This window comes from Rhinoderma darwinii, chromosome 1 (genome assembly GCF_050947455.1).
Source record: "Rhinoderma darwinii isolate aRhiDar2 chromosome 1, aRhiDar2.hap1, whole genome shotgun sequence".
Classification (NCBI taxonomy): Eukaryota; Metazoa; Chordata; class Amphibia; order Anura; family Rhinodermatidae; genus Rhinoderma; species Rhinoderma darwinii.
The window spans coordinates 652,772,439-652,788,359 of NC_134687.1; the positions used below are offsets into that span (position 1 = coordinate 652,772,439).

Here is a 15,921-nt window from a genome sequence, read left to right on the forward strand (position 1 = left end):
TATGATAAAAAATAAATGTGTATGTATGGAAGTGTCAGAACTGTGTAATAACGTAATAAAAATAATAAATAAATGTGATGAATAGGGGTCAGTGCTGTGAATAGTACATGGGGTGTCAGTACTATGTGTAATACGTGGAGGGATAATGTGCTGGTCGTCAGGCATAGCATATCTTGCCGAGTCACAGCCTATTTGTAACGCCGCTACTGTTAGCTAAAGCGGGCTGCTCTGCATGCCAAACCAAACGCCAGCACATCATGCCCTCCCAGCATATAAGACCTGGCTGCGTCCTGAAAAAAAGTATACATAGTAAAAAATATCCATGAAACATGGGGTATAAGTTGTTATTTTGGCCAAAATTCGCAAAGCTCGCAACCCAACGTCAAGGGTCCCCAGTGCCTTGCGATTCCCTAACTAGAACTTTTCGTTCCTAATTTAAAAACACAAGCAGAAAAAATGGGACATAGATAACATCAAAACCACAAAAAAGGCCACACTCACTAGGTGGGTGGGAGAAAACCCCGTTCCCAGCAGGACGCAGACAGGTCAAAAAATGCTGCAGAAGGAGAGTGCATTAAATAGTAATAGCCACTCCCACTAGTCTTGAGGGGAGTGGCGAACTAAGTGCTCAAAGGTGTGCGATAAATGAGTGTTAGTGTAGTGCTAGAGTGTGAATGTATGGTAAAAAAGAAATGTGTATGTATGGAAGTGTCAGAACTGTGTAATAATGTAATAAAAATAAATAATAAATGTGATGAATGGGGGTCAGTGCTGTGAATAGTACATGGGGTGTCAGTACTATGTGTAATACGTGGAGGGATAATGTGCTGGTCGTCAGGCATAGCATATCTTGCCGAGTCACAGCCTATTTGTAACGCCGCTACTGTTCGCTAAAGCGGGCTGCTCTGCATCAGATTAGAATATGGAAGAACTTTTTTTTTTTTATTACTGTTGGCAAAGTATCGTTTTGGTATCGAAAATCGCAATACTACACAAAGTATCGGAATCGAAGTCCAAATTCTATTATCGTGATAACCCTAGTGCTGTCATGGTCTCACAGAAAATGTAATCATAAATATTATTATTTTCCCCATTCGCCGTAACAGCACCAGGGAAAGGAAACGAGGTTATATTACCGTAGAGCTTCCTCCAACACTTCAGTGGTTCTCCATCCCTTGTAGAGAGGAAAATTAGAGTAGTTGTTTTCCTTACTACATGTACTTTGTCTGACCGAGGGTTCCATCTCATGATGTTTTGAATTCCCTTATAAGCAGCTGGTATTTTTCCAGGGCAACGACCTTGTACTCTTTTTGTTGGCACGGGGCTCTTATGAAAAAAGGACCCCTGCATCCTGCCGATTTCACCCGTATTCACAACCTTAGGGGGACAAATGCAATTGAACACTATGGTGGAGCAGAAAGACGTTGGTTCCCCACCATTCACTCTGGTAGGCCACAATAAGTCTGTAGCTTACGAAACACTGGGACCATGGCGCAGGTGGTGAGAAGCACAACATTGTAAGCTCGGCTCTGATCAGTAAACATAGAAGTGTAGAGGGAAGTGTCTGATATATAGACAGATATACAGTAGTCCTGTATTCAGTCACTGTGTGTTTCCTACAGATGGATCCAGTAGGAGAATTCCACCAGAGAGATGTCCCAGTCCTTTGTATTCCCAGGACTGTCCAGAGGAAAATCGCAATGTCCCAGAGAATCATCAGGTAGATGAAGCTGAGTCCTATACCAGATCTATATAGGAGGGTGTGGAGCTTTTTGGTCCTGCGGTCATAGATGTGGTCATAGATTTTGATGGTTTCTTATGTTGATCTGTTAGATTCTTTGAACTCTCTGCTGTATTGTACTGAATTGTTACATATGTGAAATCAGGGGGAAGATCTGACTAATATTAAAGTGGAAGATGAAGCAGAAGAAGAGCGATTGAGGGGCAATCACCCGTGTAAGAGTGAAGTGGAGGAGGAAATTCCAGGAGGTGTTACCACAGGTAAGTAGTAATGAATTTAGAAAGTGAATTGTGAGGTTCCTCCTTAGTTCTACATTACAGTAACACTTCAGACAATGTGTTATACATAGTGCAGGAGCTGAGGGAGCTGTGACTGCACATAGAAGTTCTCTACAAAGTGTTCTATGGTTCCGGTCATGCACTAGGCTTAGTGTTAGATTTTTGTGGGCACCTGCTGCGCAAACCACCGAGATCTGAGAAAACTCAGTTTAACCACTTGAGCACCGAGATTAATGCTGATGGGTGGCTCTCTGACATTTCTAGACTTGTACTGTATGTGAAACCACACACTTTGTCCGTTTTTAGTGGCGTTTTTCTTGCCTTTTTTTTTTTCTCAGGCAGGTGTTACATGACAGTTTATAGTAAAATATAAAATGCACTGCACACAATGGCTGTTTTTTATTTGTGTTTTTTCTTCTGTCCTTTTGGTGCGTGTTTTGCTTCCGTGGCATTTTTATCAAAATGCGGCTTGCTTCTCTATAGAACATGAAAGACGGCAGAAAAAAATATGTTACAAATGTAGGAATAAAAAAATAAAAAAAACCTCCAGATGAAACGCTTGTAAAACACGCATTAAATTCATGGCATTTTGTACAATTTAAGAATTGACACGCATCAAATTTGTTGTAGAAATTTTTTAACTCTTTCCATTCATCTGTATGAGGCTTGAAGAAATTCATGCACAGAAACTTTTCTATTCACATGAGGCTCATCTGCAGAAGTTTCTGTAACAAATCTGCCGCGTATGAATTTACTATAAATGTCAGTACATTGTGGAGGAACTACATATCGCCAATCACTTACATTTTGCGGGAAAGGGTTCAACATCATTATGTTATAGTCAATAACAAAAAACATACATTTTGGTACTTTTTTAATTTATTTGGTTCAACCATTACAAATCCCCTAATAATAACATCAGAGAAGAAAGATCCTCATTATAGATCTATATTTAATATGAGGCTGGGACAATAATTGAGGAACTATAAGAAAACACACAAGGTCCCCATGACAACTCTGCACACAAGTCACAAGGGGATTTTTTTTTTTTTTTATATTTGGGGGTAATCGAAACTTCCAGATCCATGATTATTAGGACGCTCGTATTTCACATATAATTATTGTACATACAAAGATGTTTCAATGATGATCACCTGCACTCAGAGGCCACTTCACTATGTCCACCCTATTAGTACTTGATAGGACCCTCTTTCCCCTTAGAGCAGCCTGAGTTCTTAATGAAATGATATTACAATGTATTGGAAACCTTCATTACAAATTCTGATTGATAACCTCACTCTGAATATTCCACTACATCCTAAAGATGTTCTATAATATTGAGATCCGGTGACTGTGCAGCAATTAGGATATACAGACCTCATTGTCGTGTCCATGAATTCAGCCGGAGATGTGTGCTTTGTGTCATGACGCATTATCTGTGGCTGAGATGAGATTGTCAATGACAATATTAGGTTCTTGTAATAAAGTGATTCCCAATTGGTGTTAAAGGGTCAAATGTTTTGGCAGAGGACAGGTTGTCACACAAGGTTATGTTTTTTTTTTTTTTTATATTTTTGTTTTTTCAAGTTAATGTTTATGTAATAAAAGTGGTGACTGGGTGTAGGCCAGAATCCTGGACTTTATCATTGATAGATTTTAAAGCACACCTATGTTTTTATCAAAAAATTCAAAATAGTCATGCTTCTCAGTCCCCCAACGTACCCGCATTTTAGGGCTTTGAAAATTTTTGCACATAAAAGCAAAACTGTACAATTTTGCCGTGATTTTTGTGAAGTCACGACATAATGCCAGGATTTCCTGCGATTCTCTGCAAAAAGTCAAATTTTTAGCGTGACTTGAGAACCATCTACATGCAACGTTTTAGTTATAATTGAGAAACGTTGGACATCTAGGGCAAAATTCACATGGGAGTCAGAAATGTGACTTTGGGATTTTTTTTTTTAACAATGCAGAGAGACATGCAAGCAGCTACTGCAAGGATTACATGAGAGAGTTCAGGCAGGCTATGAGTACAGGGAGCTTTACCAAAAAGAGGTATCTCCATTTTCTTCAGTCTGTCTACTCTTCTCTGTAACCAGAGACTGAATTTGCAGGACAACCAAGGGGGGACAACAAATTATAGAAAAGGAATCACCTAGTGGCAGTGACTTCATGCAGACTTCGCAAGGATAGAACTGAAAATTTTTGAAAATTAACACAAGTTTTTAATGAAAAGTTAATTTAAATTGTTTTTTTAAAGATTTATAAGGCTGGAATTAGGCATTCCGTTTTTGTGGCAGTATTTAGTGCCGTTTTTTGAGCCAAAGCCAGTGGTGGTTTTGAAGGGAATGGCTCAAACCTTTCCTTCCTGCCGAATCCACTTCTGATCGACTATAAAAAAAAAAAAATGCATGCACCCGAATAGGTCATAAATGTGTCTACTTTGTGTTTTGAAAAATATAAAAATCACAAAATCCATTTTTAATCCTAACAGAAGATGCCAATGAGAACTCGATCAATTATGAAGTAGAAGATGAAAATATCAAGCAGCAGTCTTCAGGAGACAACCTAATTACCAAAAATGTACATCCAGGACTTCACAGTAAAAATCTGTTATATATTTCCCCTAATCATGAGGAACCGTCGACTGACCAATCCCAGATTGTTACCACAAGTACAGCTCAGAAAGGGGGTAAAGGATTTCAATCTGGTAAACAGGTCACAAAAATCTCAGGTCTTTTTAAGCACAGAAGAATTCACACAGGGGAGAAGCCATATTCATGTTCAGAATGTGGGAAAAGTTTTAAATATAAATCAAATCTTGTTACACATGAGAGAAGTCACACAGGAGAGAAGCCGTATTCATGTTCAGAATGTGGGAAATGCTTTCCATATAAATCACATCTTGTTATACATGAGAGAAGTCACACAGGAGAGAAGCCGTATTCATGTTCAGAATGTGGGAAATGCTTTCCATATAAATCAAGTGTTGTTATACATGAGAGATGTCACACAGGAGAGAAGCCGTATTCATGTTCAGAATGTGCGAAATGTTTTAATGATAAAACAAGTCTTGTTAGACATCAGAGAAGTCACACAGGAGAGAAGCCGTATTCATGTTCAGAATGTGAGAAATGCTTTCCATATAAATCACATCTTGTTATACATGAGAGAATTCACACAGGAGAGAAGCCGTATTCATGTTCAGAATGTGGGAAATGCTTTCCATATAAATCAAGTCTTGTTATACATGAGAGAAGTCACAGAGGAGAGAAGCCGTATTCATGTTCAGAATGTGTGAAATGTTTTACACAAAAATCAAATCTTGTCATACATGAGAGAAGTCACACAGGAGAGGAGACGTATTCATGTTCAGAATGTGGGAACTGTTTTACACAAAAATCAAATCTTGTCATACATGAGAAAAGTCACACAGGAGAGGAGCCGTATTCATGTTCAGAATGTGGGAAATGTTTTACATATAAATCCCATCTTGTTACACATGAGAGTAGTCACAAAGGAGAGAAGCGGTATTCATGTTCACAATGTGCGAAATGTTTTAATGATAAAACAAGTCTTGTTAGACATCAGAGAAGTCACACAGGAGAGAAGCCGTATTCATGTTCAGAATGTGGGAAATGCTTTGTACGAAAATCACATCTTGTGAGACATGAGAAAACTCACAGAGGGGAGAAGTCATTTTGATATTTTATATATGGAAAATGTTATTGGAGATATTGCAGATATTGGAGCGGCAACCAGCGGGCTGCTGCCTTCAGTGATTGCAGTGAGATCCCCCTTACCCCCCCCCCACCCCACATGTTCCAGGAGCAATAAGTCATCAAAGGCCTCTCCTTCACTCCATGCAACCTGCTACATACTACTGTGGCTTCTGTCTCCTCTCTGGGTATCTAGCACAGCGCAAAAGACTTGCACAAAGGTTGTGACACACGTGCTCCACCGAACCCTCTTGTAAGGGCCTGGCCTGCAACTTTACCGGCTTCAGCCCTGAGCAGCCCCCTTAGTACCAGTCATACGATTATTTTTATATATAGATAGATATAAAAAAGCAACTTGTGAGGAGCAGCACTGTAACCAATTAAAAACCTTGCGGTTGGTGCAGGGCTTCAACGGAGCAACTTTCTCCCCATGTAATGTAGGAAAGGATAGTAGGGAAGCAGCACTCATGTAAAATAAAAAGGGTTTTAATCAGCAGAACTTCAGACCGCGACGTTTCACTCTCTCAATGAGAGCTTTTTCAAGCAATACAAAAACAGTGTTTACAGAGTGTATATAAGGAACCAGAGCATCATATGTAATTGTAAGTACATAATTACAGAGTCACGTGTTATCCCCATATTCCAATCAAAAACAAATCAGCACTCCCCATTACACATTACAAGTTACATACCGCGTGGAGTAGGTACAGTGTATAGCGGCGTCCCCACCGCTGTATTGTGCAGAACCAATGAAAAAAGATGTTCATTGTATAAAACACGACGTGGTCAGAATCAGCTGGACCGCACATGATAGAGGTACGGGATCGGTTTAACACCAGTGCAGAGCATGCTCAGGAATGGCAGCAGGCAGGAGTCAGTGCATCTGCACACACAGTAAGGCGAAGGCTTTTGGAAGCTGGCCTGGTGTCAAGAAGGCCAGCAAAGAAGCCACTTCTCTCCAAGAAAAACATCAAGGACAGACTGACATTCTGCAGGAAGTAGAGGGACTGGATGGCAGAGGACTGGGGTAAAGTTATTTTATCTGATGAAGCCCCCTTCAGACTGCGACATCTGGAAGAATGATTGTCCAGAGAAGAAAAGGTGAGCGCTACCATATGTCCTATGTGATGCCAACATAAAGCAGCCTGAGACCACTCGTGTGGCATTGCTTTTCATCCAGGGGAGTGGGCTCACTTACAATTTTGCCTAAGAACTCTTCCATAAATAAAGAATGGCATCTAAATGTCCTCCAAGAGCAACTTCTCCCAACCATCCAGGAGCAATTTGGTGATGTACAATGTGTTTTCCAGCATGATGGAGCACCATGTTACAAGGCAAAAGTGATAACTACGGATGTAGCCAACTTTAAATTGACTCTGGTAACTTGCTGCAGCGTGATGTCACACAAAAAGAGCCATTGAAAAATAATTGAGAAAGTCAAGTTAAGGGATCTAGTCACTGTTTATTTAATGCGTTAAAAGTCAAGGTAAATACGGCTACATCTGTAAGGGGCTCGGTGAACAACACATTTATATTTTGGGTCCATGGCCAGGAAACTCCCCAGATCTCAATCTCTTCAGGAACCTGTGTTGAATCCTCAAAAAGCGGGCGGACAAACAAAAACACAGATTAGGCGAGAATGGGTCATCAGTCAGGATTTGGCCCAGAAGCTGACATCCAGCATGCCAGGGCAAATTTCACAAGTCTTGAAAAAGGAGGGTCAACGCTGTAAATATTGAGTTTTTGCATAAACTCTATATATTTGTTAATAAAAGTTAAAAAAACTTATGAAATGCTTATAATTGTACTTCAGTTACCATAGAAACATCCGACTAAAAGACCTAAAAACACTGAAGCAGCAAACTTTGTGAAAACCAAAATTTGTATCCGGTTCAAAACTTTTGGCCACTACTGTGCACTACAGCTAAACTCTGCAACTCTGCTGTAACGGCGATGATCGGAGCTACCGCCGATTCTGGCTATTTAACCCATTAGATGCCGGGATCAATAGCGACCTTGGCAATTAAGTGATTAGAACACTTTCGCCCCCCCCCCCTCTGCGATGCAATTGCGGATTGCCCATTGTTGCTTTGGCAACAGGAGGCCTAACAATGGCCTCCATGACTGTTCGTTTCTATGAAAGCCAGTTAGTGTAAAGCTGACCAGCATAATGAACTGCAATTACAAAAGTATTGCAGTGTGTTATACCAGCAATCAGCAAGTACTCCCCTATTGTGACTATATAAAAAAAAAATAATTAAACCCTAGTGGATACTGATCTCCCTAACAGCCGGGAGAACAGCCCAGCTAGTAGTCAGCGGGATGGTAATGCAGGTAAGGCAAGACAATTGATAGTTGTAGGGGATTCTATAATCAGGAAGACGGATAGAATAATTTGTCGCCAAGACCACCTCAACCGAATGGTTTGCTGTCTCCCTGGTGCCAGGGTTCGGCATGTGGTGGAACGGGTGGACAAATTTCTGGCAGGGGCAGGTGATGATCCAGCTGTCGTGGTCCATGTGGGTACCAACGACAGAATAAATGGTAGGTGGAGGAATCTTAAGAATAATTTTAAAGAACTAGGCTACAAGCTGAAGGGAAGTACCTCGAAGGTAGTATTCTCAGGAATACTGCCTGTGCCATGCGCATCACAGGAAAGACAGTGGGAGCTCAGGGAGTTAAATGCATGGCTTAAGTCTTGGTGTAGAGGAGAAGGCTTTGGGTTCCTAGAGCACTGGGCTGATTTTTCATTGGGGTACAAACTGTATTCTGCAGATGATTTGAACCTAAATGGAAGGGGGTCCTCTGTGCTGGGGGAGAGAATTCTAGCTGTTGTGGCGGAGTATTTAAACTAGGGCTGAAGAGGGAGGCCAATGTAGAAAATAAAGGGATAGTCAGGTTAGAGAGGGGTCAGACTATATTGGTGGGGGGAGAAACAGACTGTGGGGAGAGGACTAGGCAACAAGATAAGGAGATCCTTTCGTTACAAAACAGCAGTGAAAATAAAAATGCCCAAATGTCAAATAATCACATTTCTGATACTGAAAGTGAAACATTTAAGGGCAAGTTAAAGTGTATCCCAAATGCCAGAAGTCTATCAAGCAAAATGGGGGAGCTGAAGGCCTTGATACTGGAAGAAAATATAGATATAGTTGGTGTTGCTGAAATATGGCTGAACTCTTCACATGATTGGGCTGTAAATCTACAGGGTTTTACACTGTTTTGGAAAGACAGGGCGAATAGGAAAGGTGGTGGTGTATGTCTGTATGTGAGAAGTGATATGAAGGTGAGTGGGAAAGAGACATTAGGGGGTGAAGACTGTGAGGAGGTTGAAACCTTGTGGGTGGAATTACAAAGGGAGGTAAACACTGAAAAAATTACTTTTGGTGTAATCTATAGCCCCCCAATATAACTGAGGAGATGGAAGATCAGCTATATAAACAGATGGAGCGGGCTGCACAGGCTGGTACAGTAGTGATAATGGGAGATTTTAATTACCGGGATATTAATTGGTGTCATGGTTCGGTTTCAACTGCAACGGGGAGACATTTCCTCGACCTGTTGCAGGAAAATGGTATGGGCCAGTTTGTGGAAGACCCGACTAGAGGTGAAGCTCTGTTGGATCTGGTCATTTCTAATAATGCAGAGCTTGTTGGGAACGTCAATGTTTGTGAAAACCTCGGTAACAGTGATCATAATATAGTTATATTTTACATATACTGTAAAAAACAAACACCGGCTGGGAGGGCAAAAACACTTAATTTTAAGAAGGCCAATTTCCCCAGGATGAGGGCTGCAATTCAGGATTTAGACTGAGAAGAACTAATGTCAAATAATGGTAGAAATGATTAATGGGAGCTTTTTAAATCCACTTTGGGTAATTATAGTGCAAAATTTATTCCTATAGGTAACAAGTATAAACTACTAAAATTAAACCCCACATGGCTTACACCTTCTGTAAAAAGGGCAATACATGACAAAAAAGGGCATTTGAAAAATACAAATCTGAGGGTACAGCTGTAGCCTTTGTAAATTATAAAGAGCTTAATAAAATCTGTAAAAAGGTAATAAAATCAGCAAAAATACAAAATGAAAGGCAGGTGGCCAAGGATAATAAAACAAATCCCAAAAAATTCTTCAAATATATAAATGCAAAAAAGCCAAGGTCTGAACATGTGGGACCCCTAAATAGTGGTAATGGGGAGTTCGTCACAGGGGATCAAGAGAAGGCAGAGTTACTAAATGGGTTCTTCAGCTCTGTATATACAACAGAAGAAAGAGCAGCTGATGTAGCTGGTGCCAGTGCTTTTAATATATCAGTTGATATACTGAATTGGATGAATGTAGATATGGTCCAAGCTAAATAAAATAAATGCACAAGGCCCCGGGACCAGATGGGTTACACCCTAGAGTTCTTAAGGAGCTTAGTTCAGTTATTTCTGTCCCCCTCTCCATAATAGAGATTTTGTAGTGACTGGTATAGTGCCAATGGATTGGCGCAGGGCAAATGTGGTGCCTATTTTCAAAAAGGGCTCTAGGTCTTCCCCGGGTAATTATAGACCAGTAAGCTGAACATCCATTGTGGGGAAAATGTTTGAGGAGCTACTGAGGGACTATATACAGGATTATGTGACAATAAATAGTATTATAAGTGACAGCCAGCACGGTTTTACTAAGGACAGAAGCTGTCAAACCAACCTGATTTGTTTTTATGAAGAGGTGAGCAGAAGCCTAGACAGAGGGGCTGCTGTGGATATAGTGTTTTTGGACTTTGCAAAGGCATTTGACGCTGTCCCCCATAGACGTCTAATGGGTAAATTAAGGACTATAGGTTTAGAAAGTATAGTTTGTAATTGGATTGAGAATTGGCTCAAGGACCGTATCCAGAGAGTTGTGGTCAATGATTCCTACTCTGAATGGTCCCCGGTTATAAGTGGTGTACCACAGGGTTCAGTGCTGGGACCACTATTATTCAACTTATTTATTAATGATATAGAGGATGGGATTAATAGCACTAGTTGTATTTTTGCAGATGACACCAAGCTATGTAGTAATGTTCAGTCTATGGAAGATGTTCGTGAACTGCAAGCGGATATAAACAAACTGAGTGTTTGGGCGTCCAAGTGGCAAATGAGGTTTAATGTAGATCAATGTAAAGTTATGCACCTGGGTATGAACAACCTGCATGCATCATTTGTCCTAGGGGAGCTACAATGGGGGAGTCACTTGTTGAGAAGGATCTGGGTGTACTTGTAAATCATAAACTAAATAACAGCATGCAGTGTCAATCAGCTGTTTCAAAGGCCAGCAGGATATTGTCGTGTATCAAAAGAGGCATGGACTCGCGGGACAGGGATGTAATATTACCACTTTACAAAGCATTAGTGAGACCTCATCTAGAATATGCAGTTCAGTTTGGGGCTCCAAATCAGAGAAAGGATGCCCTGGAGTTGGAAAAAATACAAAGAACAGCAACAAAGCTAATAAGGGGCATGGAGAATCTAAGTTATCAGGAAAGATTAAAAGAATTAAACCTATTTAGCCTTGAAAAGAGACAACTAAGGGGGGACATGATTAACTTATATAAATATATTAATGGCACATACAAAAAATATGGTGAAATATTTTTCCATGTAAAACCCCCTCAATAAACAAGGGGACACTTCCTCCGTCTGGAGAAAGAAAAGGTTCAACCTGCAGAGGCGACAAGCCTTCTTTACTGTGAGAACGGTGAATTTATGGAATAGTTTACCGCAGGAGCTGATCACAGCAGGGGCAGTAGATGGCTTTAAAAAAGGCTTAGATAATTTCCTAGAACAAAAAAATATTAGCTCCTATGTGTAGAAATGTTTTACTTCCCCTTTCCCATACCTTGGTTGAACTTGATGGACATGTGTATTTTTTTCAACTGTACAAACTATGTAACCTGAACCTTGACGTTTTCCAAAGCAATTTGTTTAGCTAAGGTCGAATTTGAGCTGGACAATAATTCAAGATGTGTCCTGAATTGTATAGCTTGATAATATAGAAGTATGTCTGGAAGACCAAAACCTCCCAATGTTTTGGGGAGGGTTAATTGCTTATATAAGCTTCTAGGGCAGGACTGGTTTCATAAAAATCAAGAGAACATTCTCCTAGTCTCTGTAAAAAATGAAGTAGGGATGAAGGAAATACATAAATAGTATTTCATTAGGTGAGGAAACTCTCTCCCATCAAAAAAAAAAAAAGCAAAAAGAACCAAAACAAAAAGCCCAAAGAGTACAAGGAGAAAAATAGAAGATATTTTTAGGGGAAACCAAACTAATTACAACCCAAATAGGGTCAGACAAATATAGCCTGATACATTAACCAAATGTATCATATATTAGTCTAAATCCTATCACTGTTTAGATTATAAAATTAAAACAAAAATAAATAAGAAGTAGGGTGAAAACAAGGAGAAGAGAAATGGCATTTAGTAGGTGAAGCAAAGAATGAATCAAGGGACGGCAATCCACTGAAGCGCTGGTACACATCCGATCCAGTAGAGGTCCATCCCCCATCCATCCCCGCCCCCCCACAAATGTTTTTTAATTTTTTTCAAATAAAGAAACAAGTAAAGAGCAATTTCGTAGGGATTTAATCAGTCAGGTACTTAGATCATGTAGATTCTGAGGACAAAAAAGATTCTGTCATGGATGGCAAGAAGGGCCATCGACCGGGTCCCCACCATCAATGACAGAAATGTAATTAGATACGAATGCCCTGAGAAATAGAGTAAAAAAATGCGGAAAAGAGATGCCATTTAGTAGGTGAAGTAAAGAATTTGACCGGATCCACCGGGTCTCCACAGTCAACGTCAAAATCCTAATTAGTCAAGTAATTGGATCATGTACATTAGGGAAACAAGGAGGAATCTGTCATGGATGGCAGGGAGCCAGCCAAGAGCCCAAAAGGGGCCATCGACCGGGTCCCCACCATCAGTGACAGAATACGGTCTAGTTGGAATCAAAGGAACATATTGAACTTAATTTAATTATTTAGGCCTCTAAGAGATAGAGTCCCCAAAGTACAGATCCACATAGTTTCTTTTTGGAGAAGTAATCCATTTATACCACCTCCTCTCCTATCCACTTGTAATTGCTACATCTCCATGAACTTCAGACCTTGTGGTGATTGTTGGTGATAGATATTAAAATGCACTGCTAATGGATTTTTCATCTCCCCTTTCTTATGTCTGAAATGTGTTCACTGATACATTTCTTCAATTCACGTTTCGTTTTGCCAATGTACATCTTTCCACATGGACAGGTAGTAGAGTATATTAGCACACTAGAATGACAGTTAATAAATGTAAAAATGTTATATTCACGGACTCCGAACCTAAAAAAGATTATATCTGTTTTAGAAACTGTAGCAGTGCAGCTACTGGACGGTGCAGAAACTCAGGTTTTAAGCAACCAGGGAGCATGTACAGCAGAGAGGGTTTTCTCTGCTGTTGCTTGGGCTGTCTGATGAGCCTAGTTAGGCTCCACCTGAGACGGCTCTTTATATCAGGTGTGTGCAGTTCATACAGGGCTCTCAGTCTGGGGAAGACAGGCATGCTAGCCTGTGAGAGTCACCACCATGTGAGGTAAAACTGAAGGTTTTGAGGTGCTGGGCACAAGGCTCAGTGTCACATAGTGAGGGACACTGAATGTGTTAGTTAGAAGCTGGACGGCCTAGGGTTTATTTTGTATGTTTATTGTTGTACCACTGACTGCTGTTGTGAAGACAATAAAGCTAGCTGCAGCTGGTTTAAACCTTTTACTCAAGGAGTTGGAGTGAGCTTTCTATGTGTGCCAACCATCTCACCTGGGAGATGGTGATCCCATGAGCTAAGTGGTCCCCAGGTTGTCACAATACATATTTGCAAAAATTGCAAGATCCACATTTATACATTCCTTTGAGGCAACTGTTTAACCAGAGTCCATGTTCATATGTCTTCCTTTTAAACTCTGAATTTAGCAGAAGGTCATTTAATGTGTGTGCTTATTTTAGGACCATACTAGGAGAATCCCCTACTATTGACCCAATTTTTTTTATCCAACGTCAGATGTAACCAATTTTTGATATCAGGAAAGGTTAAAGGACATTTAAATTAATCTCACAAAGTGACACTTCAGATTTTAAAAAAATGGGTCTGTGTTCAAAAGGCCATAATTGGCTGCGTCGCCAAGGGGTTATGTTCTGTGAATAACCTGATGAGTTATAAATCTTTTTTTTTTGCTCTTATAACTTTTCTGACATTCCAAACAATACTGTTTTGTTTTTTTTAATGCAAATTCTCTATGAGTTTCAACATTTTATATCCATGTAACACATTTTCCATAAATAGAACATAAATTACTTCTCCCCTCTGTGAGTTTTCTCATGTTTAACAAGACGTGGTTTAGCTTTAAAAAATTTCCCACATTCTGAACATGAATATGGCTTCTCTCCTGTGTGACTTCTCTTATGTTTAACAAGACTTGATTTAGCTTTAAAAAATATCCCACATTCTGAACATGAATACGGCTTCTCTCCTGTGTGAATTCTCTCATGTGGTACAAGACTTGATTTATATGTAAAACATTTCCCACATTTTATATTTTACAGACTACAAAGTAGACAAATTTATGACATATTAGGCTGCATGCAGGTTTTTTTTTTATAGTTAATCAGAAATGGATCCAACAGGAAGGAAAGGTTTGAGCCAGTCCCTTCAAAACCACCACTGGCTTTGGCTAAAAAAAACTGCACAAAATACTACCACAAAAATTGAATGCCTAATTCCAGCCTTATAAATCTTTGAAAACCACTTTAATTGAAGAATAACTTTTCATTTACAACTTGTGATAATCAAATAGTATACCTGATATCTTGCTATATCCCTGCAAAATCTGAATGAAGTCACTACCACTAGTTGACTCCTTTTCTATAATTTGTTGTCCACCCTCGGTTGTCCTGCAAATTCAGTCACTAGTTACAGAGAGGGGTAGACAGACTGCAGAAAATGGGAGTGCCTCTCTCTGCTAAAGTTCCCTGTACTCAGGGCCGGCATCAGGGCAGTACTGCTGGTACTGCAGTAAGGGGCATGGCCACAATGATGTAAGAAAGGGGCCCGTTATATTAAACATTTCATTGAGGCCCCAGCGCTAGTTACTTGGAGAAAGGAACAGACCCTACAATATAATGCAATGTATCGGGCCATTCTTTATTCCGAAGTAACTTACGTTGGGGCGCTGAGAGGAAGATTCTGCATGAGTAGGAAACATAAGCTCCATATGGAGGAAACCGACCACCAGACAGGGAGGATGGAGAACAAAGAAAGAGCTGGAGAGGAGCAGTGACACACAGCTCTCCTCCCCTCCTGCCTGCAACTTCTACCAGGCAGCTGAAGAAGATTCCTCCAGGACAGGTAAGAAACTGTAATATGTGTGGGGGAGGGGAGATTCTTTACAAATCCAATTTATGGTGAGGGGGGATTACTGTAAATGCTAGATGTGGGGGAAGATATTTTGTGTAAAATAGTTTTGTGGTGGAGGGGTGATTTAGCTGGAAATGCTATATGTGGGGGAGGGGATTTTGTGTAAAATGGTTTTGTGGGAGAGGGGGGACTTAGCTGGAAATGATATGTGGGGTAGGGTATTTGTGTAAAATGTTTTTGTGGGGAAGGGTGGGACTTGTCTGTGAATTGTGTGGGGGAAGGGATTCATTATAAACAATTTTTGGGGGGAGGGCCAACTTAACTGTTTGGCTGAGTTCACACGGGGATGATATGCTTCGTAAAAGCACACAGCATATCCGCCCTGTGCACCACAGGGAATTTCAGGCGAAAATCCACACGAAACTGTGGTGCAGTTTTTCGCCCGGACTGTCCGCTGTGCAAACTGCAGCACTTAGCCGGCCGGCCTCCTGGTATGGCGTTTCATGCCAGGAGACCGCTGCAGGCTGTGATTGGCTGCAGCGGCCGTCACATGAGTTGAAGCATCATTCCAGGAGGCCGACCTGGAGGAAGAAACACAGACTTCTGGGTAAGTATAAGATTATATTTTTTTATGAGTTGCATTTTTTTACGGTGGAATCAATGCGAGCCTGCCGCAAAAAAATGCAACATCTGCTATTTGTTGTGGGTTTTACCTCCCATTGAAGTCAATGGAGAAAACCCGCAACAACTAAGCAG

General features: G+C 40.5%; 1 protein-coding gene across 1 annotated transcript in view; it reads left to right on the forward strand.

Annotated features, from left to right (window-relative positions):
• The window catches only part of LOC142700654 (uncharacterized), a gene marked incomplete at its 5' end in the record, with an annotated part of 40,101 nt that extends 32,570 nt beyond the window's left edge, over nt 1–7,531 (forward strand). Inside the window, 3 exons of the mRNA XM_075848115.1 lie at nt 1,623–1,720; nt 1,887–2,001; nt 4,514–7,531. Of these exons, the coding sequence (XP_075704230.1) occupies nt 1,623–1,720; nt 1,887–2,001; nt 4,514–5,724 (1,424 nt within the window). The remainder of the gene's footprint in view (nt 1–1,622; nt 1,721–1,886; nt 2,002–4,513) is intronic.
• Nucleotides 7,532–15,921: the final 8,390 nt, after the last annotated feature.